Genomic DNA, 23,350 nt, shown 5'->3' with positions numbered 1-23,350 from the left:
TCCATGGGATTCGCACTCCCTGGGATAAAAGTATTTTAGCCTTTCCAGAGAACATTCGTCGGGGAATTAGACATTTATCCTCTGAGGGGCTGTGCCAGTCAGTTTCATCAGCAAATGAGAATTCAAAGCCCGTTAGTAAAACTAATGACCTTATGTAAGCATTCCCGATTCAAATTGTGTTTTAAGTATCTTTGTGCTCAGACAAATTGATAGCCCAGAGGTTAGCCTGTAGTCCTTTAAAAGGCTGTGTGTGACCATCCCATTTTTAAAACTGCTAAGACAAGCAAATCCATTTCAAATTTCACAGGGTTTTGTAAACTTCTCTCTGTGCCAAGAAAGCAAGCCACCTGGCAGTTGTATTTTTTTTTTTTTTAAACAGTGAGCCAATGCTTAAGAATATACACCAGAATTCACTGTTACTATTTCAGTTGAATTTGGCTCAGATTTACATGGAAAATGAGAGCATTTTATTCTAGTTACCATTTCTTATGATTCTTACGATTATATTCTCATGCTGTAGCTCATATTCTCATGAGACAAACAGCCTGGCGGTTATTGCACAGACTGAGTATATTTTGATATATTGGCAAGCCTTATGATTCCTGAGTGCAAAAATGATTCAGAAAAATATTTTCTATTTTAAGTAGCATCCAAGTAGAATATTGGGTTCATTAGTTGAAGTTTATGATTCATGACTTGTAGAGATTCATTTACTTGTAGTAAATGTAGAGAGTGAAGCCCAGTTGGTAGAAGAATGTTTTATGTGCCAAGGATGGACAGAAATTACTTCATGAGGTGGGGTTAGTTGAGTTTAGATAAGGAACTTCTGTTCAAAAAGGGACTCCATAGCTACAGAAATAAAGAAATAAAGGAATGTGGGTTAGAACAGTGGTTGGCAAACTCATTAGTCAACAGAGCCAAATATCAACAGGACAACGATTGACATTTCTTTTGAGAGCCAAATTTTTTAAACTTAAACTTCTTCTAATGCCACTTCTTCAACATAGACTTGCCCAGGCTGTGGTATTTTGTGGAAGAGCCACACTCAAGGGGCCAAACAGCTGCATGGGAGATAGCCGCAGTTTGCCAACTACGGGGTTAGGAGACAATGAAAGACAGTTTTGTGCACTATAATATATATTTTAAAAACTTGTGAGTGTGTTTAGGAAGACAATGCAAAGGCAAATGTGGAGCCACCTACCTAGACATGAAAACAGAGGGATAGGCCCCAGCTACTCCACGGAGGACCGTGAAGGCTGCACTTTGTATTGAATAAAAATGGTTGGAATTCTTATAGTTAGGATATGTACACTGAAAGATTAAAGTTCTTTTTTTTTAAATATATATTTTATTGATATTTTTAAGAGAGGAAGGCAGAGAGATAGAGAGCTAGAAACGTTGATGAGAGAGAAACATCGACCAGCTGCCTCTTGCACACCCCCTACCGGGGATGTGCCCGCAACCAATGTACATGCCCTGGACTGGAATCGAACCCAGGACCTTTCAGTCCGCATACCGACGCTCTACCACTGAGCCAAACTGGTTTCAGCAAGATTAAAGTTCTTATAACCTATATGGAGTTCTTGCCGAATCTAATTTCTTTGAAATGTATTTAAATCCTAATTTAATACAGCAGATTTGAATCTTATTATCAGTGGAGTGCATTTAATTGAAATTAAATTGATTTAAACAACTAGTCAGGAAATCTCAGTTTAACCTCCTTTTCTTCCTCTGGGAACATCACCTACTTACACCTACTCTCTAAGCTTACAGGCAGCAAAGCTTGATTTAAGAGGGGACATACACTCCATTTTCATTTAAATGATTAAGTACTCATGAGATTAATTTTACAGACACATTATGAAATTGAATTGTGCTTTGGAGATTCTTTCTGCCAGGGCTTATTAAAGTCAGTAGTTCTAAAGTATAAGATTCTAAAATAATTTTCAAATCAAAGAGTTAAGGGATATTTTTCCACACTGGAATAGGGATGCATTAACAAGTCCCAAGAAAAATAAAGATTTAATTGTCTTTAACTAAAATAACATTGGTGTAATTATTTTAATAAAAATAAGCCCATGAACTTTGAGATTATAAACATTTTAGTTATGCCTCAAGTACTTCTTAAAAAGATATCAATTATCTCTACACAGTACATCTTTTTGATAATGAGTTAACTATAGGACTAATGCTATAGAAACATTTTTAAATATGTTTTCTCATAATATATGCTAATTTTAAATAATTTGAACAATACAAAAAAAACCACAACACAATTAATTGGATAATTCTACTTTCCCCTTAGAGTTAACCCCTATTAACAATTAGAATATATCCTTTCAAAATTGTCATATGTAAGTAGCGATCTTTGGCTTATATATCCACAATTATGCTCAAATATAGTAAGTTTTGCTTTTTTTAAATTTTGATGAGAATGCTTCTAAATCTCTACCAGTTGGTATGATATTTTCTCTAGGATTCTGAAAAGGATTTTTTTTTTTATGTTAAGGAAGTTTTCTTCTCAGTTTACTATGAGTTTTATTGGAAGATTTTGTTGTATTTTATCAAATGCTTTTGGGAAATTTATAGGTCTGATCATATTGTTTTCCTTTTTTAACTTATTTATTTATTGAATTACATCGATGGATTGCCTAATGTTGACTCATTCTTGCATTTCTGGAATAAACCTGAATTTTTGAAGAATTTATTGGTCTTTTAATACATTGCCATATTTTATTTATCATAAGTGAGGTGGACTTGTAATTCACTTTTTTGCTTTTCAAAGTGCTTCAGCATGTTTTTTTCCTTTGATCTTGAGCTAATCCATTGAATTAGACCAGAATTAATTTTTTTTTCAAATAAAATCAATAGACATAGAAACTTTTGTTTGGCACAAAGTCATGCAAGTAGGTGGTGATGGTGAGAGTAAAATCCATTAGACCCCAGTCCAATGTTTTGGGAAGAAGGAATCTATTTCAGTAATTTCTATCAGTAAGGTATTTATAGGTGTTGAGTCTTACTACCTCAAATAAAACTATTTTTACATAGTTCCCTTTAGATTTTTTTTCTAAATGAAGACAATAGATTGGTTTCCACTTTGACCATGTAGTTTTTCCTGGATATCAATGGGGAGGGAGGGACAGTCAGCCTAAAAGAGTCTCTGTACTAAGAGTGAGAATGCATTCTCTTGAGACCTGCCATCTGTTTGTCGTACTGGACAGAAGCTTATGTTCATTTAATAAAATGCAGATTAAAGTGTTAGATGGTACTAACCCATTCTGGAAGTTTTGGATAAAGCCTGACACCTTTAATCAGATTCATCTTGGTGTTCAAGTCAAGCTGCCTATTTGAGCCAAAGCTTTTATATGTCGATGGTAACTGGTCACGAAGGGCATAGTCTATTATCAGCATAAGAGAAAAAAATATTAAGGATGTGTTTGCACATTCCATTGGGTCAGGAGAATTGACATTCTGTTTTGTATGTGGTTCAGAGATCTACCTTATGGAAGGCTCAGAGATTGCTCTTAGGGATTTATTACAGAAGAAGTATTCAATTGGGAAGTGTAAAATAATTTAAACGCAAGTGTTAGAATCTGTAAAGTTTTAATACAAATGTAAGAAATTGTCTATTTGTTAATTTACATATCTTTAAATGGTAGACTAGACTTCTCTAAGTCTAGGGAAAATTAATTTAGACTATAAATGAAGTGTTTCTTAAGTTTAAATAGACATGCTTTTATAAAATTAACATTTAATCTCCATGTCCCATGCCACACACATTTATAAAATGTTTTTTTATTTTATTCTCACCCGAAGATATATTTTGTTATTTATTTTAGTGGGAGAGGAAGGGGGAGAGAGAGAGAGAAATTGATCAGTTGCCTTCTGTATGTGCCCCAACCACACATCGAACCCCCAACCTTTCCGTGTAGGGAGGTTGCTCCAACCAACTGAGCCACCCACCTCAGGTTAAAATGTTTTTTAAAAATAAATTTATTATTTTTAAATTTTCCGTAAGATTTTTTTTCTTATTGAGAATTTGTTTTATGTACCCTAATTAGAATTTATAAATGACATATGTGAACAGAAATCTTGTTCTTAGCAAATATTTCATAGAGAACAGTGAATTTCTGGAAGGTCACCATTTTTCAAATAAAACTGTATGCCCTGAAACAAGGCTGCTTATATTTCTTATTTCTAGTTAAGCTAATATAACTCTAAATGATTTTATAAATTGAGAAATAAATGTCATGTAACATTGTATTAGTTTTAGGTGTAGAGCATAATGAACTAATATATGTATATGTTATGAAGTTATTATCAGAATAAATGTAGTTAATATCCATCACCACATATAGTTACATTTTTTTTTTCTTGTGTTGAGAACGTTTCAGATCTACTCTTCTAGCAACTTTCAAATTCTAAATGATTTTTCTTATTTTTATAAATCACCTCTGTTTCTGAAACTCATACTATATAATAAAAGCCTAATATGCTAAGTGTCCAGTTGTCTGTTCCACCAATCTAAACGTAATATGCTAATGATATGCTAAGGCTGCTCAACCACTAGCTATGACATGCTCTGACCACCAGTGGTCAGACGCTCCACCGACCCGTAGGCTAGCTTGCTGCTGGGGTCTGGCCAATCAGGACTGAGTGAGATGGGCCTGACACACCCTGGAACCCTCTCACAGTTCCTCTCCAGTTGGCCAACCTCCCGCATCCCTCCCCAGCCACGAATGTGCACCAGTGGGGTCCCTCGACCTGGCCTGCGCCCTCTCACAATAGGGGACCCTTAGGAAATGTTGGAGAGCTTGTTTTAGCCTGATCCCGTAAGCCAGGCTCAGGGACCCCACTGGTTCATGAATTTGTGCACCAGGCCTCTAGTCTCCTATAACTCCCTATGATAACAAGTGGTAGAACTCATAGAGTTTTGAAATATGTTGGGTATTTCCTTTCCTGTTTAAAAAATGCTGTATTTAAGTTTGGATGATTAGAGGATATGTTTAAATCCCAAAAGAACTGAAATAAATGTAAGTTACATATTGGTGTCTCATAGTTGATGGTAAATACTCCCATTAAAAATTGAAAAGCCACAAAAAGGGAGGAACTATTCTGCGGATTGGCTATTTATATTTAGCACACAAAGAAAATGTGAATTTTTGTCAGGAACATTTGTGAAACGAACTCCACTTAATAATGTACCATTCTATTGATATTTTAATTTTTCAGATAAAGTACTTTAATTAAATGTGCAACATTAGAATGAAAAGATAAAATTATGCATAGATTTAAAGACCTAACTAATTATTTATCAATTTCTGATGGATGCCCTAATTAAGCATCAAGTTATATATATGCTTATCCCTAGAGTGTTGCATGTAATCTTTACAAAAATACACTGAAAGAGATGCATTTGGCATAGATGTTAACAGTATACATTTACATATTTCTTTACTATAGATTTTCTTTATTCAGGTGCCATGATATGCTGCTTTCCTTAAAGAGTGCCTCTGATTAATCCTCACTCCAGAAACAGCAAAGTTGGGGCCAGCAGGAGTTCAGCCAGGGTTCCTGGGCCCTGCTGGATGGGAGCCTTGTGAGAAAGGACAGAATCCTATCTCAGTTTCCAGGCCCGCTTGGCTCCTGGCACCTCTAGTGAGAGTCGCACAGGCTCCCTATGCATTTAAATGCCCCGTTTTTGGGTGTGATGTGGATACCCGTGTTTGAAGAACAGGACTGATAGCAGCAGGTCATTCCTCAGAGGCCGAGGAATAATAGTCAGGTAACCTTTATTGGTGTCTACCGCATTTTGTTCATATCGGTGCTGCTAAGGCACTGCACTGTGGCATCTTCTCCTGGGTCTTAGAATCAACAAAACCAGGCGTTGCATCTAGCAGTGGGGTTAATTGAAAAAATCATGTTTTGACCAGAGTAATGGGAGTGTGAATGTTCCTTGTAACTGAATACAAAGTGAATTGAGAAGGACACAAGACGTGATTGGTAAGCTTTACGTGAGAAATGAGGCTTCCCCATGAAAGCAATTGACCTTATAGGAAAGCATCTACCCTTATGGACCTGAAAGAAATGAAGTTGAGAATAGAAAGCTCATGGGTCAGTGGGGTTTCGTAATAAACAATTTCAGGTTTGTGCCTTAATGCTTGAGGCGGGGTCGGAGGGGGGAAACAGAAGTAACAGGTGTCCTCGGAACAGCAGGAGGAAGTGGGTATCTGGCTTCCAAGGCCATTATCTACGATTCTACGTGGTTTTCTCTATGTCCAGGTCTCCTCATCTGTATGCACTTAATTCCTTATTGAAAAAGAAAAACAATTTCAAACAGGTGAAACAGTCTTTGATGCTACCTGTGAGCATTTGCAATGAAAGGCCAGAGATTTTCATTAGGTTTGAATGAGTTTACTCCCGGAATGAATCACAGAGATGAAAGAATATAGGAAAAGGTTCAGGAGAGGCAGTTCTTTGCTTTTACTCCACCGTTGTTGAAGAAACATCTAAGTAGGTTTGTTTTAGGTGTTAAATAAATAACACTTTAAACACAGATCGAGATATAGTGTTTCATAAAAGGTATTTTGATATGCTTCTATTTCTTGATATTTCCCACTTCTTTCCATTCCCTTTATTAGTAAGCTACCTTGGACCATCATTTCTTCCCTTTAAAGCTACAGGAGTCACTTACTCTGCCATCTTCAGTTTTATCCACATTATATCCTTTCTGTACATGTCCAGAATGATGTATGTGAGATAAAAATCAGACCTTATCAGTTTCTTCAACTCTACATTGTGCTAGTCCCTAGCATGCAGTAGGTACCTATCATTGTTGTTGAATTAAAGAATGAAGAATGGAGACTAGAGGGCTCTCAATATTCAAGGTGAGGGCTCATTTGGATTCTAGACTATATTGTCACAATCCTTTGAAGATTTTATGTGTCATTCAACCTTTAGTTTCTGAGTTTTGCTTGGAAGTGCATAAAACCAGAATGAATTAATGTTAGGAGTTGTCTATTAGGACAGATGTAACCTTATGGTGAAAAGAAGATTTACTGCTTATATTTCAGTTGTCTTTTCATTATAATCTAATAAATTTTTGTGAATACTTTTTAAGGAGAACTCTTCAGAATTAAGTTTTCACCACCTCTTACACTAAGAGAGAAAAGCAAATGTCATTTTGAGAAATCTGGATTTCTGCATTATGAGACATTCCTTTTATTCACAGCTTGACACCTGCTGTTTTGATTGCCATTCTTTAGTGTTTGACAAAATTGTTCTGTTTTAACAAAGAATTATTTTAGAACTCTTCACTTTTTAAAAAACAGCTTGTCAAGAAAGGAAAAGAATATGTGACAATAGAGTTAGATGTTTAAACCTACTCATCAGGGTCAGAGGTAGGGAAATGCAGGCGTGATGTTTTCTTTATCCTTATATTTTTGTACAGTGATTCGGTATACTACTTTTGGTAGTAAAATATACATCCATAAAATCCACCATTTTAACCATTTTTTAGTGTACATTTCTGATGTTAACTACATTCACTTATTTTTTTCTTCTGCTTCAATATACTTTTTCCCCCCTGAAATTGTTATGTTAAAATAGTTCACAGTTTTGTGATTGAGACTCAAAGCTGTGCATGTATCAAATGGCAGTGTTGTGTGTTATGAAGAAAAGAGGTTTTGTTTGTTGAGTTTTTGTTAAGAAACTTCCAGTATGTCCAACTGAACTGGTCGTAGAAAGAGAAAACCCAGTGGGAACTTAGGAAAACAAGCTTATTAGTTTGAATGTATGTGTGTTCAGTTCAATTTTAGTTAAACAAAATATGTTTAGGGAGCTGTAAAGCCTTCACTGCTGTATAGAAATCTCATTTAATTATGGTACCTAAAAGTAGATAAGCAACAATGTAAAAAAAAAAGAAAATTTAAAAATATTAAAATATTTGTACATTTTCCCCTAATATTTTGAAATTATTTCTAAAATTTAAAATCAACCCTTTCATCATGAGATTAGACATCTTTATGGTATGATATAGATATTTTAGAAACAGTGCTCATAGTCAAATCAATGTCTTATATTGTTTTAATAAAAGAATAAAACATATGTCTACTACATTACTGTTTCTGAGACTTATTTCTGATGATTAAACACTTTACTTAAAGTATTGATTAATTTAAGAAAACAATAGATCCAAAAGTATTATCTGAAAATGTTAAAAGACCATATAAACAAAATTTGGTTTATTTATTTATTATTAATTATTATTATTATTTTTATTTTGTTAAACCTCACTGGATTGGAAGGGAGGGGAGAGACAGAGAGAGAAACATCGATGTGAGAGACACGTTGATTGGTTGCTTCCCGGGTGCACCCTGACCAAGGCTAGGGATCAAGCTTGCAATCTAGGTACCGTATTTTCCGGCGTATAAGACGACCCCCTAATTTTACAGTTAAAACCTAGGTTTAGGCCTATATTAGCTGTATAAGACTACCCCCCACTTCCGAGGCAACGCCAGTTCTTTTTTAAATAGACCGCCTCTCTGACGCTGGCCAATCTGAGCAGGCTTTTTACTAGAACACAGTGTACATGTCCTGTACCCGAAGCTACACTGTGTTCTAGTAAAAAGCCTGCTCAGATTGGCCAGCGTCAGAGAGGCGGTCTATTAAAAAAAGAACTGGCGTTGCCTCGGAAGTGGGGGGTTGTCTTATACAGCGAATATAGGCCTAAACCTAGGTTTTAACTGTAAAATTAGGGGGTCGTCTTATACGCCGGAAAATACGGTATGTGTCATACGCCAGGACCCTTCAGTTCACAGGCCAACACTTATTCACTGAGCTAATCCATTATGGCAGGGCTATTTATTTGATTATTTAACCTCTTTAAAGGTGATCCCTTTTGTGAAATGATAATTTGGAAACTTAAACATAGAATGTTAGGAAATAAGATTGAGCTCCATGCTGACTTATTCTTAGACCCCCTAGAATATGAGGTTAAGCTTGAATTTAGGGGACCTCTCACAAGAGCTGTTCTTCCTAATAAATTTAAACTTTTTGGTAAGCTCCTCTAAGATAAATTTGGGGAGGGATTGGTACTTTAGCCTTTCCCCTTAACTCCAGAGTCAGAAAGTTTAGCTTTTTGATAAATAGGGAGCTCCCACACTTTATAATAATCTTTTGGATAGGCCTTCTGGATACTGGTGATAATCCAATCATCTGATAAGCTGAAAGCTGACGAGAGCATGCCTGAACCGAGAATGAACTTGATTTCTCTTGGAAAGTACAAAAAGTGCCTGTCTTCTCAATATACAGATAACTGCAATGGCTTTGTTCTCATTTCATCAAATATGTTTTGTATTTATCAACAAGGAAGATTTATAACCCAGATGTCACCTTTTTTTCATTTGGGGATATCCCTTGTCTGTTTACCTGAACAGTCTTTGTTCACCAACAACCTGCCAACATCTTGAGGGAGAAAAAGACTTTGGGGTATAGGGTTTGGCAAAGGGGCATGGTGGTGAAGTAGCTCAGAGGGAGATTTGGAGTCATCCATCTCCCCTGTCCACTCTGACAGTCTCGCTTTCCCTCCTCCTGACTCTCCAGAGCCAGCGCATAGTATGACCCTGATAGAGCAGACCTAGAGGAATCCGAGTCCTGAAACTCTTCTAGAATATTTTGAATGCTAGTCAACAGTAGACAAGCTAATTATTTGTTCACATGCCCTATGATCAGTTTTTTTTTGTTTTTTTTTGTAATAATTTTGTTATTTTGTCCTTTGTGAAATGACAATCTTAGATCATATCTTTTCCACTGGTTCCAAGTTTTAAGGCATGTTTGGGAGAAGTTTTATTATCATGTGGAAACTTCCACATGATAAAACACAGGTATTATAATAAGGGCAGGTGGATTCTTTTGTAGGCTAGATATAAGACATTCATCCCTGGGAGGCTTAACTTACTAGGAGAGAAACTGTCTTGACTTAAGGAGATTTAAGGAGATCTTACCACAAAGAAGGGAGGCTTATAAGAGAAATCTCTTCTGAAAGCAGGAGTTTTGTTCTCATAAACAAATGGTGGCTCAGATCATGAGGAGAGCGCCAGACAGTGAAGGTTGGCATAATAACACATAATAGTGCATCGGGTACAGGAACTGTGACGTGCACTTAAGGGGAATGCTAATTTCCCATCTGAAGTTTGTTAGGAACTATTAGATGTTTTATAACTCTGTTGACAGTCATCTTATTTGGAACATGATCTGCTTACATAAAAATAAATTTTAATGTGAAAGCTCTCATTAGCTTAAATGACTAGTCAAATGGTAGCTTTAAAAGCTTGAGTCACTGTCTAATTTACCCTCACAATTCACAGTATCCCTCTCTAGTTTACTTGCTAGATTAATCCCATCTCAGCAGTGCCATTAGGTGCCTGCCTTGATGGTGTGGAAAAATACACACAAGTATCTGATATTCCCGAGCGTGCGGGTTGTGACGATTTAAATGTGTTCCAACAGCGCCTCTGCACATAAACAATTGTTTTTAACTTCAGGATGAGGAATTTGGCCACGATGGGATAATTAAAAATAACAGCCTTCTGGAAAAGCAGGAGCAAAGTTCTTTAAAGCCAGGGCACCGAGAGGCAAGATTCTGTCATCTAAATTGGGTAACATATCTCTGTCACTTTAAAAAAGGTATGCATTCGAGTTCATGGATCAGCCCACCGACATTCTACAACTAAAGCAAAATTTGTTTCCTTTTCACGGGCAAGGCTGTAGTTAATTGACTAATAAATCATTGTGCCTTTTTATAAGTCATCGGATAAGGAGGCTCTTACTTAGTGAAGAGGTTCGACCCTGTTTTAAAAGGATGTCGGTGAAGGAGGCAGCCTAGGCTCTACTTTTCAGTACCATGCGGCTGTTTTTAAATACTTTTAGTTTATCACTGAACATTTGTCTTAGATGCTCAGAGGTCAGAAAGAATAATTTTTTTGTAATCTCCAATGTCCTGGTCTGTGCCTACTGATGGTCCTCCAAGGACCACATGTGTGAGTAAATGCTCCTCTCCCTTCAAAAAAGAATGACCTTAGAAGCACTTACAGTGTACAAACAGTATAAGTGCATTTTCTCTCTTGAGTCTCGTAAGAACACCCTATTGTGGAGAAAGATGATTCATTCCTGTTTAAAGCAGAAATAAAGATTCAGAGAGGGCAAGCTCAGTGACTTACAAAGGACATACTACTGAGTGGGATAACGACAATTGAGACCAGTTATTTTTGCTCCTTGCACATGCTCCTCTTTGATATGCTTACAAAACTGGCCACTATGAAATGCATGAAGGTGCTTTTGGGGAAGGTGCTTCTGGGAGAATTATCTGAGTTGACGATGTGGTTGGGAGCATTATTAACCTGAGTTTCTGGTCTGAACAGAGGAACGTATGAAGGAATACCCTGTTTTAAGTGGCATTTGTCAGATGTTCAGGGCCAATGAAGAGGGAGTGATAGACACAGTGGACAGTCAAGGACTCAGATGAAGTCCATCATCTCATAATGAAGAGGATTCAGAGGACTGGACATATAGCTCAGGAAAGACAATAAGAAGGCCCAGATACACCCAAGGAGGAAATAGCCACAGGAGAGAATTGACCTGAATAAGATACACTAACCTGAATGGTTGAAATGAGCATGCTGCTTAGGGAAGGGTGAAATGGGCTGAGGAGACGGGGTTTCACAGACTTAAGTTCCAAGCACACTTACAGGCTTGGGGAAAGGCAGGGTGCACACGTTCCCTGTGCTATCTGTGGCAGAGGGCTTTGACACTTCACTTCCATTGGAGGGACCTTACAAGTGAGTGGAGCTAGTCATGTATCTGCTCGGTGCTAAGCTGGGGCTGTAACCAATAGCAGTAGACTGAGATGCAGATGCAGATTCCCGAATGTTCATTTCAATTGTATACCTCGGTCTGAAAGTTCGCTCAAGCAAGAGTTATTGTCCGCTGTCAGCTCTCAGTCCAACTTCCAATACCCTCATGTGCTTCAAAATAGTTTGAGGGGAAAAATAATCCTCAGTTAAGCTATAGTATAAGCCCTTTTTGTAATGTAAAGTATGCTAAGGTTAAATTCTTTTATTTGAACTCGTTTTAAGTATTCAACTTATGTGGTTGTTAAGTACCAATAAGGAAAACTTTCAAAAGAAACCCAGCTCTATTTCTTTCACCCACCTGTATGGACTCAGCAAGGTTGTCAAATTGCCAACACGTTAGAGCTTCTTACAAAATTGCTTTAATGCGCAAATGAGCGATTTGCAGTTAGCTTAATAGTGTTTGATTTTACTTCAAAGAATATGCAGGCATTTGAAAAGTATTTTTTTGAACCAAATAACCTCAATTTCCTCAGCAGTCCCTCTTTTCTGAAATAGTGGAGAGGAACATTCTAGGCCAGCCTCAGTCCAAACAACCGTCATGTCTGAACGGAGTCTGAGGAGCCCACAGAGTGTAAGTGAAGGTCCCTATTGTCCAAAGGCAAGGCTTCATTATTTCCCGGTTGTTTTGCAGGATCCTGCGACCCAGAAGGGCGGTGGCCGGAAGAAGACGGTGTCCTTCAGCAGCATGCCCTCGGAGAAGAAGGTCAGCAGCGCCAGCGACTGCATCAGCTTCATGCAGGCCGGCTGCGAGCTCAAGAAGGTGCGGCCCAACTCGCGCATCTACAACCGCTTCTTCACCCTGGACACCGACCTCCTGGCTCTCCGCTGGGAGCCGTCCAAGAAGGACCTGGACAAAGCCAAGCTGGACATCTCCGCCGTCAAAGAGATCAGGCTGGGCAAGAACACGGAGACGTTCCGGAACAACGGCCTCGCCGACCAGATCTGCGAGGACTGTGCCTTTTCCATCCTCCACGGGGAAAACTACGAGTCTCTGGACCTCGTGGCCCACTCGGCAGACGTGGCGAACATCTGGGTGTCGGGGTTACGGTACCTGGTTTCCCGGAGCAAGCAGCCCCTCGATTTCATGGAGGGCAACCAGAACACGCCCAGGTTCATGTGGCTGAAGACGGTGTTTGTGGCGGCGGACGTGGACGGGAACGGGATCATGTTGGAAGACACCGCGGTGGAGTTGATAAAGCAGCTCAACCCCACCCTGAAGGAGTCCAAGGTCAGGTTGAAGTTTAAGGAGATCCAGAAGAGCAAGGAGAAGCTCACCACCCGCGTGACCGAGGAGGAGTTCTGCGAAGCCTTCTGCGAGCTTTGCACCAGGCCAGAGGTGTATTTCCTACTCGTGCAGATATCCAAGAACAAGGAGTACCTGGACGCCAACGACCTGATGCTCTTTTTGGAAGCCGAGCAGGGGGTCGCCCATATCACGGAGGACATGTGCCTGGACATCATTCGGAGATACGAGCTTTCCGAGGAGGGGCGTCAGAAAGGGTTCCTCGCCATCGATGGCTTCACCCAGTATCTGTTGTCGCCAGAGTGCGACCTTTTCGACCCGGAGCAAAGAAAGGTCGCCCAGGACATGAGCCAGCCGCTGTCTCACTACTACATCAGCGCCTCGCACAACACCTATCTCGTCGAGGACCAGTTCCGGGGGCCGGCGGACATCAACGGCTACATGAGAGCTTTGAAGATGGGCTGTCGGAGCATCGAGCTCGATGTGAGAGACGGCCCCGACAGCGAGCCGGTCCTCTGCAACCGCAACAACGTGAGCACGCACCTGTCCTTCCGCAGTGTCCTGGAGGTGGTCAACAAGTTCGCCTTCGTGGCTTCCGAGTACCCGCTCTTTCTGTGTCTGGGGAACCACTGCTCACTGCCCCAGCAGAAGGTGATGGCCCAGCAGATGAGAAAGGTCTTCGGCACCAAGCTCTACACCGAAGCGCCCTCGCCGTCAGAAGCCTACCTCCCCTCCCCCGAAAAACTAAAAAGGAGGATCATCGTGAAAGGGAAGAAACTGCCTCCCGACTCAGAGGCCTCCGAGGGAGAGGTGACCGACGAAGACGAAGAAGCCGAGATATCTCGGAGGATGTCGGTGGACTACAACGGCGAGCAGAAACACATCTGGCTGTGCAGGGAGCTCTCTGACTTGGTGTCCATCTGCCAGTCCGTGCAGTACAGGGACTTCGAGCTGTCCATGCGAAGCCAAAGCTACTGGGAGATGTGCTCATTCAGCGAGTCGGAGGCCAGCCGCATCGCCAACGAGTACCCGGAGGACTTTGTGAATTACAACAAGAAGTTCTTGTCCAGGATCTACCCAAGTGCCATGAGGATCGACTCCAGCAACCTGAACCCTCAGGACTTCTGGAACTGCGGCTGCCAGATCGTGGCGATGAACTTCCAGACGCCGGGCCCGATGATGGACCTGCACACGGGCTGGTTCCTGCAGAACGGGGGCTGCGGCTATGTGCTCAGGCCGTCGGTCATGCGGGACGAGGTGTCCTACTTCAGCGCCAACACCAAGGGCGTGGTCCCCGGGGTGTCTCCGCTCGCCCTGCACATCAAGATCATCAGCGGCCAGAACTTCCCCAAGCCGAAGGGGGCGTGCGCCAAGGGGGACGTCATCGACCCCTACGTGTGCATCGAGATCCACGGCATCCCCGCGGACTGCGCCGAGCAGAGGACGAAGACCGTGCAGCAGAACAGCGACAACCCCATCTTCGACGAGACGTTCGAGTTCCAGGTGAACCTGCCCGAGCTGGCCATGATCCGCTTCGTGGTCCTGGACGACGACTACATCGGGGACGAGTTCATCGGGCAGTACACCATCCCCTTCGAGTGCCTGCAGCCCGGCTACCGGCACGTGCCCCTGCGCTCCTTCGTGGGGGACGTCATGGAGCACGTCACCCTCTTCGTGCACATCGCCATCACCAACCGCAGCGGCGGCGGGAAGCCGCAGAAGCGCAGCCTCTCCGTGAGGATGGGCAAGAAAGCCCGCGAGTACACCATGCTCAGGAACGTGGGCCTCAAGCCCATCGACGACATCTTTAAAATAGCGGTGCATCCCTTACGAGAAGCCATAGACATGAGGGAGAACATGCAGGTAGGACAAACCCCTGCTTGCCTCCCTGGCCCCTGCTTCCTTGGACCCCACTCTTATCAGTGACCGTGGTGGTTTAGTAGGAATCTGATTCCTCAAGCAATGATCAGAAAGGTGGAAGGTACCCAATATCACTGAATTAAGTTCCGTTTTACCTGTGATAAAGCAGATCTATTTTATGTTTCTAGTTGTAATGCTGTGTTACCTATGACCTGCACTAAGCTAGTGACCAGAGTATCATTGTAGCGAAATGCTGCAAATCTATTAAATATCCCTAGTATATAACTAAACTGATAGATGGGAATGTGTATGTGAAGTGTGAAAAGAATATAAAATATTATATATAATATATATATATACATACAAACACATGCATAATCATTACAACTATATATATATAATATATATAATATATATATAATGTGTGAAAAGAATATAAAATATTATATATAATATATATACATACAGACAAATGCATAATCATTACAATTATATATATAATATATATTATAATATATATTATATATAATATATATAACATATATAATATATATAATATATTATAATATATTATATATATATACATACATATATATATGTATGTATGTATATATAAAGGATTATTATGAGAATTAGGTGAGAGTGTGTGCGAATGGCCCAGTCTCAGCATAGAGAAATCCAATGTTAGTTTCCTTCCTTTCAATAGTGTTGGTAACCAGAGACGGCTGCAGACTTCCTTCTTCAATGTGATTGAGTACACTCATTCTAGCTCCTGTCACTGTGCAGCCATCTGACTCCAGGACCTCACGAAGTGCCCACGTGTGTTGGTTTGCAGAGGTGGCAGTGGTGTTTGCATGAGAGAGAACAGGGAGGCATCTTCTTCAGTGCCCTTCATTTGCCCCTCTAGCTAACAGTTTAATATAACTCTCACCGAAAACACCCCACTTTCAAAATAGAAATAGAAGTGGTTAAGTATTGTAATTGTCCAAATATTACAGTGAATAAATAGCGATGTTTGGCTTTAAATCCAGAATTGCCTGCGATGGATATGCATGACCATTCATGGCTGTTAGTCACATGATGTCAAACTTCATACCCATCAGTTGGTGAAAAGATTACTTTCACATTATTTCACAAAGAAGTTCTAGAATAGGCTTAAAATAATTTTAAATAGCCAAAATGCCAAAAGATAATACGGTTTGTAAATCACATATAAATACTTAGATTATAAGGATTATTTAAAAATAGGCTCCAAATAGCAGCATCTTCTACTGACTTTCTGACATAATTCTATAGCTAATATATATCCCTATATTACATTAGTTATAAGTCAATTTTACATCTAACTTAATGTTAGAAGATAGATTTTATATATTTCTATATAATTCTTAAAACATATACATTGCATATATTATGTATTTAAAATACATATTAAGGCCCGGCTGGCATGGCTCAGTGGCTGAGCCTTGACCTATGAAACAGGAGGTCATGGTTTGATTCCTGGTCAGGACACATGTGCGGGGCCTGCAGGAGGCAACCGATCGATGTTTCTCATCATTGATGTTTCTATCTTTTTCTTCCTCTCCCTTCCTTGCTGAAATCAATAAAAATATATTAAAATAAAATAGATATTAAGGAGATTTGGCTATAGATAAAGTTTTTCCAAGTATGATTGATAATTTATACCATCTCAGCATGAAGTCCTTGGGGGTTACAGATTACTTGGAGCCTCAGGAGTAGAGAAATGAATACTGTCATTGTCACTAAATCCATGAGGTACATATACGTAGGTTTGGTGCTGTTCACCATTAATAAAACAGAATAGTTATGAGTCTTATGACTTTAAATGAATTTTTAAAAGCCTGCGTAACAGAGCTCTTAAATGCAGTTCTTCATGAACTGTGTGTCAGCGCCCGCATCTGCAGGTGCTTTCCTGCTGGGATGACAGAGGAATACCATTGATGGTGAGTCAAAAGAGGACGATCTTTAACAGCCTACTGCCCCGAGGGGAAAAGCTTAAAGGAGGTGTGCTCCACTGTGCTGACATGTTTTAATGAGCATCATAATACAAACCCAGTAAGACACTCATGACCAGCCAGTGCTCTTGTGTGTGACTCTGCCAGGGCTCTGCGTGGAAAAGCGCTGTGTAGCCTCGGGACATAACCTGAGAGGCTTTGTGGCATGTCTGTGGCAGTTGCTAGAGGTGGAGGAAGATGAAGGATGACAGTGAACTGGCTCTGGGTTACCTTTGTGCACATCACAACGTTTCTGGTTGGTTATGATCCAGTTCAGGTTAAATTACACGAGCATTTAAAGGAGTGCTTTTAATGAATGCACAATGTGTCACATGGTCAGATGTGTGATCCCATGTTTCCTTGCCCTCAGAATGCCATCGTGTCCGTGAAGGAGCTGTGCGGCCTGCCTCCTATCGCCAGTCTGAAGCAGTGCCTGCTGACCCTGTCCTCGCGCCTCATCGCCAGTGACAATACTCCCTCCGTGTCCCTCGTGATGAAGGACAGCTTTCCGTATCTGGAGCCGCTGGGGGCGATGCCAGACGTGCAGAAAAAGATGCTGGCCGCCTATGACCTGGTAGGAAGTGATGACTGTATTTCTGACCTGTGTGTGTGTGTGTGTGTGTCGGGGAAATCATACGGAGGCGTTTTTGAGGGACATTAATGAGTGACACTGAGTGATGGTCTTTGAAATCCGAGCTGGGGGTGGAGGCAGGGCCAGCCACTTGGCTTCCCCTGAGCCCGGGGCAGACCTCTCAGGCTGCTCTCTGAGCCCGGAGCTCCACAGGCTGCAAATGGAAAATCTCTTTTAGCAAAGAATGAATTATTGATTAAGTCCTCGAAAGCATCCATATCCCATCATCTAAATAGCGTTAGCCAACAAAAGAGCCATTTAATTGCACACCCATAGGGAGTGCAATTAAACCTCTATGCTGCCTTATGATGGTTGAGAAAACAGTTTTTAGGAATTTACATTTGTAAGCTAATACTATTCTCTAATTTTTCTGAATGTGTCATGGATTTATATAGCAATTAAACTTAAGAATAACTATTTTTTTTTCATAAAAAATGAAGTAGCAAATAACAAATTGGAAAATTTTGTAATGTGCAAGCCAGATAAAGTAAATATTCTTAAAATAGAATGAGTACTTGAAAACTGATAAGGAAAAATACGGGGAAGAAAATCTTACATTAATCAGGATCAAGTTCAGCTTCAGGAAACTAAAATGCAAGGTAATTATGGCTTAGAAAATACAAAGTTTTATTCTCTCACATAAAAATCTGGAGACCAGCCAAACAAGGTGGCTCTTCTCCCAAGTTCTTAGGCACCTAGGCTTCCTCTGGCGTCTGCTCCACCATCCCTACCCCGTCCTTATGGTCCAGAACGGCTGCTGGAACTCCAACCATAGCATCTGCATTTCAACTAACAGGGAGGATAGAGCAGAACTATAGGCCATATCCTTTCCCTTTGAGGATATTTCTCTGAAATAGCATAGATAAGTTTTGCTCATGTATCAGCCTGGAGTTGACACAAAGACACACTCAGATGCAAAGGAGGATGGGAAATGTCTTCATTTCCAAATGTTTAACTGAAAGTCCATCTCTTCTATTACTGAGAAATAAAGGGATAATGGGTATGAGGGAATAACAAATAGTCTTGGTTTCAAAGGTGAATGGACGATTCATGGATCTCTTCTACCCCAAAATATAATGGAAATATAAAAACATTTAACCTTGAAATACATTTAAATGAAAGATATTAAAGAAATGTAGTGACATACTTCTCCTCTCCATTAAATTGGCATTGTCTTTTTTAAACAGCACTTCTAATAAGGAATTTAAGAAAATTTAAGATACTGCCATCCATCCACCTCTAGTGGGGAAATAAGTTGATATAATTTAGGGGGAGAATTTAAAGAGAATTTAAAATGTTTATCCCATTTGATCTATATATTTCATTTCCAGAGAATTATTTTCTAAGCCAACAAATTTGTATATAAATATTTGTATTTTAAAATGTCAACATAGAGTGGGTGGTTAAATAAAATATGGTAAACCATGTCATGCACTCGGTGGAAACCATTAAGATCATGCATTGGAAGAATATGTCATGATGTGGAGGACACATATCATGTTTTGTGAAAAACTCTGGCTCCAAAAATATACCTTAGAGTATTTTAACTGTATTTGTATGTCTACACATCTAAAATGCTAACAGGATATTATTAGTGGTTTTAAATAAGAGGAATTTTATTTTCTTGTGTATACTTTTCTATATGTATTTACCAAACTCTTCACAATGAACCTGAGTAATTTTCCTAGTTCAATAAAAATAAATGTTAAGGAAGAAGAGAATAATACTAGTATTTTCCCATTAAAAAACCAAGTAGATGACCTTTGGGATAAACATCCTGTAATGGAAAAAGAAAAGTACCCCACAGAGTGTATTCTGCTTATGAATGATGGGCCCTCTTATAAACTCTACTCCATGGTTACGGGAGGAAAAGTTCGCCTATTGCCTATATCTCGTTTTCCACAAAAATCAATTTTTCATCATAAAAATGGGGACTGAAAGCTATTCAGTGAATAGGTATAATTGCCATCTAAGAGGTGAAATTAGGGTGCTAGTTGCCATAGAGACAGTGGAAATCACTTATTCTTCCAATTCCCTTGTAAGCGAAGAAAGAAAAGTTATTGCTGAGCGGGAGGCTGGTGCCCTGCAGCTGAGCCTGAAATGAGCAGCAAAGCACTGGACAGTGGTTGGCCGTGTCCATTCCACATCCCAGAGGATCCAGTGCTGTCTGTTTTTCAGTTTTACCTGCTGGACACCAGCCATTTCTCATTGAGATTTTTAAAATGCAATTTTTAATTGTAGGCATAGTATAGTTTCCAAAGCTTAAAGTAAAAGCCACACTAGCAAGCAGAAATGCTTGTAATGATATCTTCTTTGATAGTTGCCTATGGAGTGATTAAAAAAAAATTTTGGTAGAGAGTTCAGTAGAAATGTCCTTGTACCAAATGGTAACCTCAGCAGATTGTGCATGTGATTAAAAATACTGCTGACCTCTGTGGTTATTTCTTTAGGGGGTAGAGTGAGTAGGGATAGATGTGTGTCATGATGATCTTGACCTCGAATGTAAAAATGGATTTTTACTTTTTAGGATCTGAATTGTAATGGTTGGCATCTTTAATACTCTTGGTGTATTAATGTTAGTATTTATTTAAAGGACGTCTCCTAAGATACTCAGTAGATCCTGAGTGATCATTTAAAAACATAAATCAGAGCAGGTCACTTTCCTGCTCTAAAATCCTCCAGTGGCTGCCCATTACAATGAATTGGGAGCTCTTCACTGTGGCCTCTGGGTCCATCCATCAGCAGGCCTTGCCCGCCTGTCTCCCCTGCCTCTCCCAGCCTCACTCTCACACTCTCTCTTCGGCTCACTCTCTCATTCAAAATTGGCTTTCTTTCTTTCTTCAACCAGATCAAGCTTGTTTGCATCTCTAGGCCATGTTATTTGTGGTTCCTTCTGCCTAGAAAGTTCTCTCTTGCAAGGATAGCTGCTTCATATCCTTTAATTCCTAGCTCAAGGGCCCTATCCTCAGAGAAGCCTTCCCTGTCCTGGCTGGGGAACTCAGTTGGTTAGAGTGTCAAGGTTGCAGGTTTAATTCCTGGTCAGGGCATACAGGAAGCAACCAATGAATGCATGAACAAGTGGGACAACAAAAACTCTTCCTCTCTACTCCCCTTCTCCCTTCCTTCTTCCCTCACTATCTGTGCTCTGCAAGCACGGCCTAGGGTGAACCTAAGGAGGGGTAGTGAAGGATTGAAGAAAAGACAGAAAGAGAATTCAGATGGGGCTCTGTGGATCTCCTGTGCCTGGATGAGGACACAGAAGACGCAGCCTGCAAGCTGATGCTTTGTTTTATAGTTTGTTTAAAACAAGGATAGATTAACAGGTATACAGATGTTCTTATTTTGGCAACACTTGCTGCACCTCCCACAGCCCATTAACTACTTAGGAAGGAATTAGGGAGGGCGACAAGGTCAGGCTTAATTATGCTACGAGAGCTCTGCCTTCCAGACTGGGACTTCTTTTGTGGCCCTGATAGAGGTCAGCCCAAGGCTTGACCCTAGAGCTGCTCCCCACAATTATCCCCCTCTTAAGCCAATAAAGAAAAGACAAGCCTTCCCTAGCCTCTGTTCCCACCTGTCACTCTATCACATAACTCTGTTTTATTTTCATCATGCTACTTAGCAGCTTTGAAAAATATTTTGCTTGACTTTTTGTTTAATTTCAGTTCTTCTCCTTCGTCCCTGAACTTGAATGTATAACTTAGAGTGGGCAGAGACCCTGTCTGTTTCACTTACTGTTATCTCTAGCAGCTAAGACAGTGCTGGCATGTAGTAAGTTATCCATTTATGAATAAAAAGTAAATAAAAACATCTATTCTTGGTGAAAATAGTGTAGTTCTCATGCTGTAAATGAATGTGGTGGATCTTCAAATTCCCTCTGTTTACTTCTGTGACACCACCCTAGCTAAATTTTTTCCTGTCTTAGCCACAAAGTTACAAGCCAATAGACTAAGGTGAAACTATGGAGACAGTAAAAAGACCAGAAGACCAGTAGTTGCAAGGGGCTGGGAGGGGTGGGGGTGGGGGAAAGAGAGAAAGAGAGATAGAGAGAGAGAGAGAGATAGAGAGAGAGAGAGAGAGAGAGAGAGAGAGAGAGAGAGAGAGAGAGAGAGAGAGATATGAGTAAGTGGTACACAGGAGTTTTAGGGCAGAGAAACTATTCTCTGTGATATTGTAGAAGTGGCTATATGTCACTATGCGTCTATAAAAACCCACTGGGTATGTAACACAAAGAGAGAACCTGGATATAAACTGTGGATGTTACCTATTAATAACATAAATACCTGCTCATGAATTGTAATATACGCAGCACACTAATGCAAGATGATACCAGTAGGGAAAACTGGGGGTAGGTGAGGTGAGAGGGTATATGGAAACTCCTCGTTCCTTCCGCTCAATTGTTATGAAAACACAAAACTTCCCATAAAAATAGTCTTTAAAAACCTTAGAGATGTTAATAAGAACTTAGTTGGATGACTAAGGTAGACAGCAAATTCAGGGTTTATTTCTTGATGGTGGCAGTGGTAGGGGGCAGGAATTCTAAAATGAACAGCTTGCATGTTCAACCTGCACTCAAGTTGCCTAAATGTTTAAATTTCTCATATATGGTAATGAACTATGTATATGCCACCCAAGAGAAAAAAATACAGAAAAGAACATGAAGTCATTCTGAACAGATACAAATGTTTGGCTTACTTCTGTGTCAAAAGAAACGAATCAAGAAACCAGCTAACCTACATTCATTGATAGCCAAACTAACTGTATCAATTTATACTATTGATCAAAAGGAAATAAATGAAACTGTTCTAGAAAACATTGACCCTGAGTTCATCTGCACAGATCCTTTTCTAAATTTAGGTTTTTCCGAATGACCTCTGTTGACCCTAGCCCTTACCAAACTCTGGCTAATTTAAGACTTGGAAATACTTCCTCTTAAGGGTTTTAAAAAAGTCATTCAGTGTTAACAGTCATCTTAAGTTCTAGCCAGTTTGGCTCAGTGGATAGAGCATCAGCCTGTAGACTGAAGGGTCCCAGGTTTGATTCTGGTCAAGGGCACATGCCTGGGTTGCAGGCTTGATCCCCAGTAGGGGGCATGCAGGAGGCAGCAGATCAATGATTCTCTTTCATCATTGATGTTTCCATCTCTCTCTCCCCCTCCCTTCCTCTATAAAATAAAATTACATATATATATAAATTTTATATATATATATATATATATAAAGCTTATATATATATAAAGTTTATATATCTATATCTATATCTATATATCTATATATCTATATCTATCTATCTATCTATCTATCTATCTATCTATCTATCTATATAAAGTCATTTTGACCTTAGTATGGCAATTATAATTCTATTGGAGGCTCGATACACAAAATTCATGCAAGAGTAGGCAGGCCTTCCTTCCCTGGCTGCCAGCACCAGCCTCCCTCTGGCACCCGGGACCTGGGCTCCCCTCACAGCCCCGGCTTCGTCTGGAAGGTCATCCAGAAGGACATCCTGTCTAATTAGCATATTACGCTTTCATTATTATACAATAGATTGTAGCAAATATGTAGTGTTTAATTCAAAGGACCAAAAACTAAATCTATTCCTAATAAACTAGGCTTATTTGTATGGCATAATTTCAGAAGATACCTCCATACCTCCGTCCCATATCCTATTTAAAACACATGGCTGCTGT

General features: G+C 40.0%; 1 protein-coding gene across 1 annotated transcript in view; it reads left to right on the top strand.

The window, feature by feature from the left end:
* Positions 1-23,350, top strand: part of PLCL1 (phospholipase C like 1 (inactive)) — a 228,266-nt gene that overhangs the window by 168,521 nt on the left and 36,395 nt on the right. Inside the window, exons 2-3 of the mRNA XM_036421659.2 lie at positions 12,544-15,018; positions 17,401-17,604. Of these exons, the coding sequence (XP_036277552.1) occupies positions 12,544-15,018; positions 17,401-17,604 (2,679 nt within the window). The remainder of the gene's footprint in view (positions 1-12,543; positions 15,019-17,400; positions 17,605-23,350) is intronic.

This window comes from Pipistrellus kuhlii, unplaced genomic scaffold, assembly GCF_014108245.1.
Source record: "Pipistrellus kuhlii isolate mPipKuh1 unplaced genomic scaffold, mPipKuh1.p scaffold_m20_p_7, whole genome shotgun sequence".
In the NCBI taxonomy this organism is placed as follows: domain Eukaryota; kingdom Metazoa; phylum Chordata; class Mammalia; order Chiroptera; family Vespertilionidae; genus Pipistrellus; species Pipistrellus kuhlii.
The sequence above is the reverse complement of the archived record's forward strand: the minus strand, read 5'-3'. Positions and strand labels throughout refer to the sequence as shown.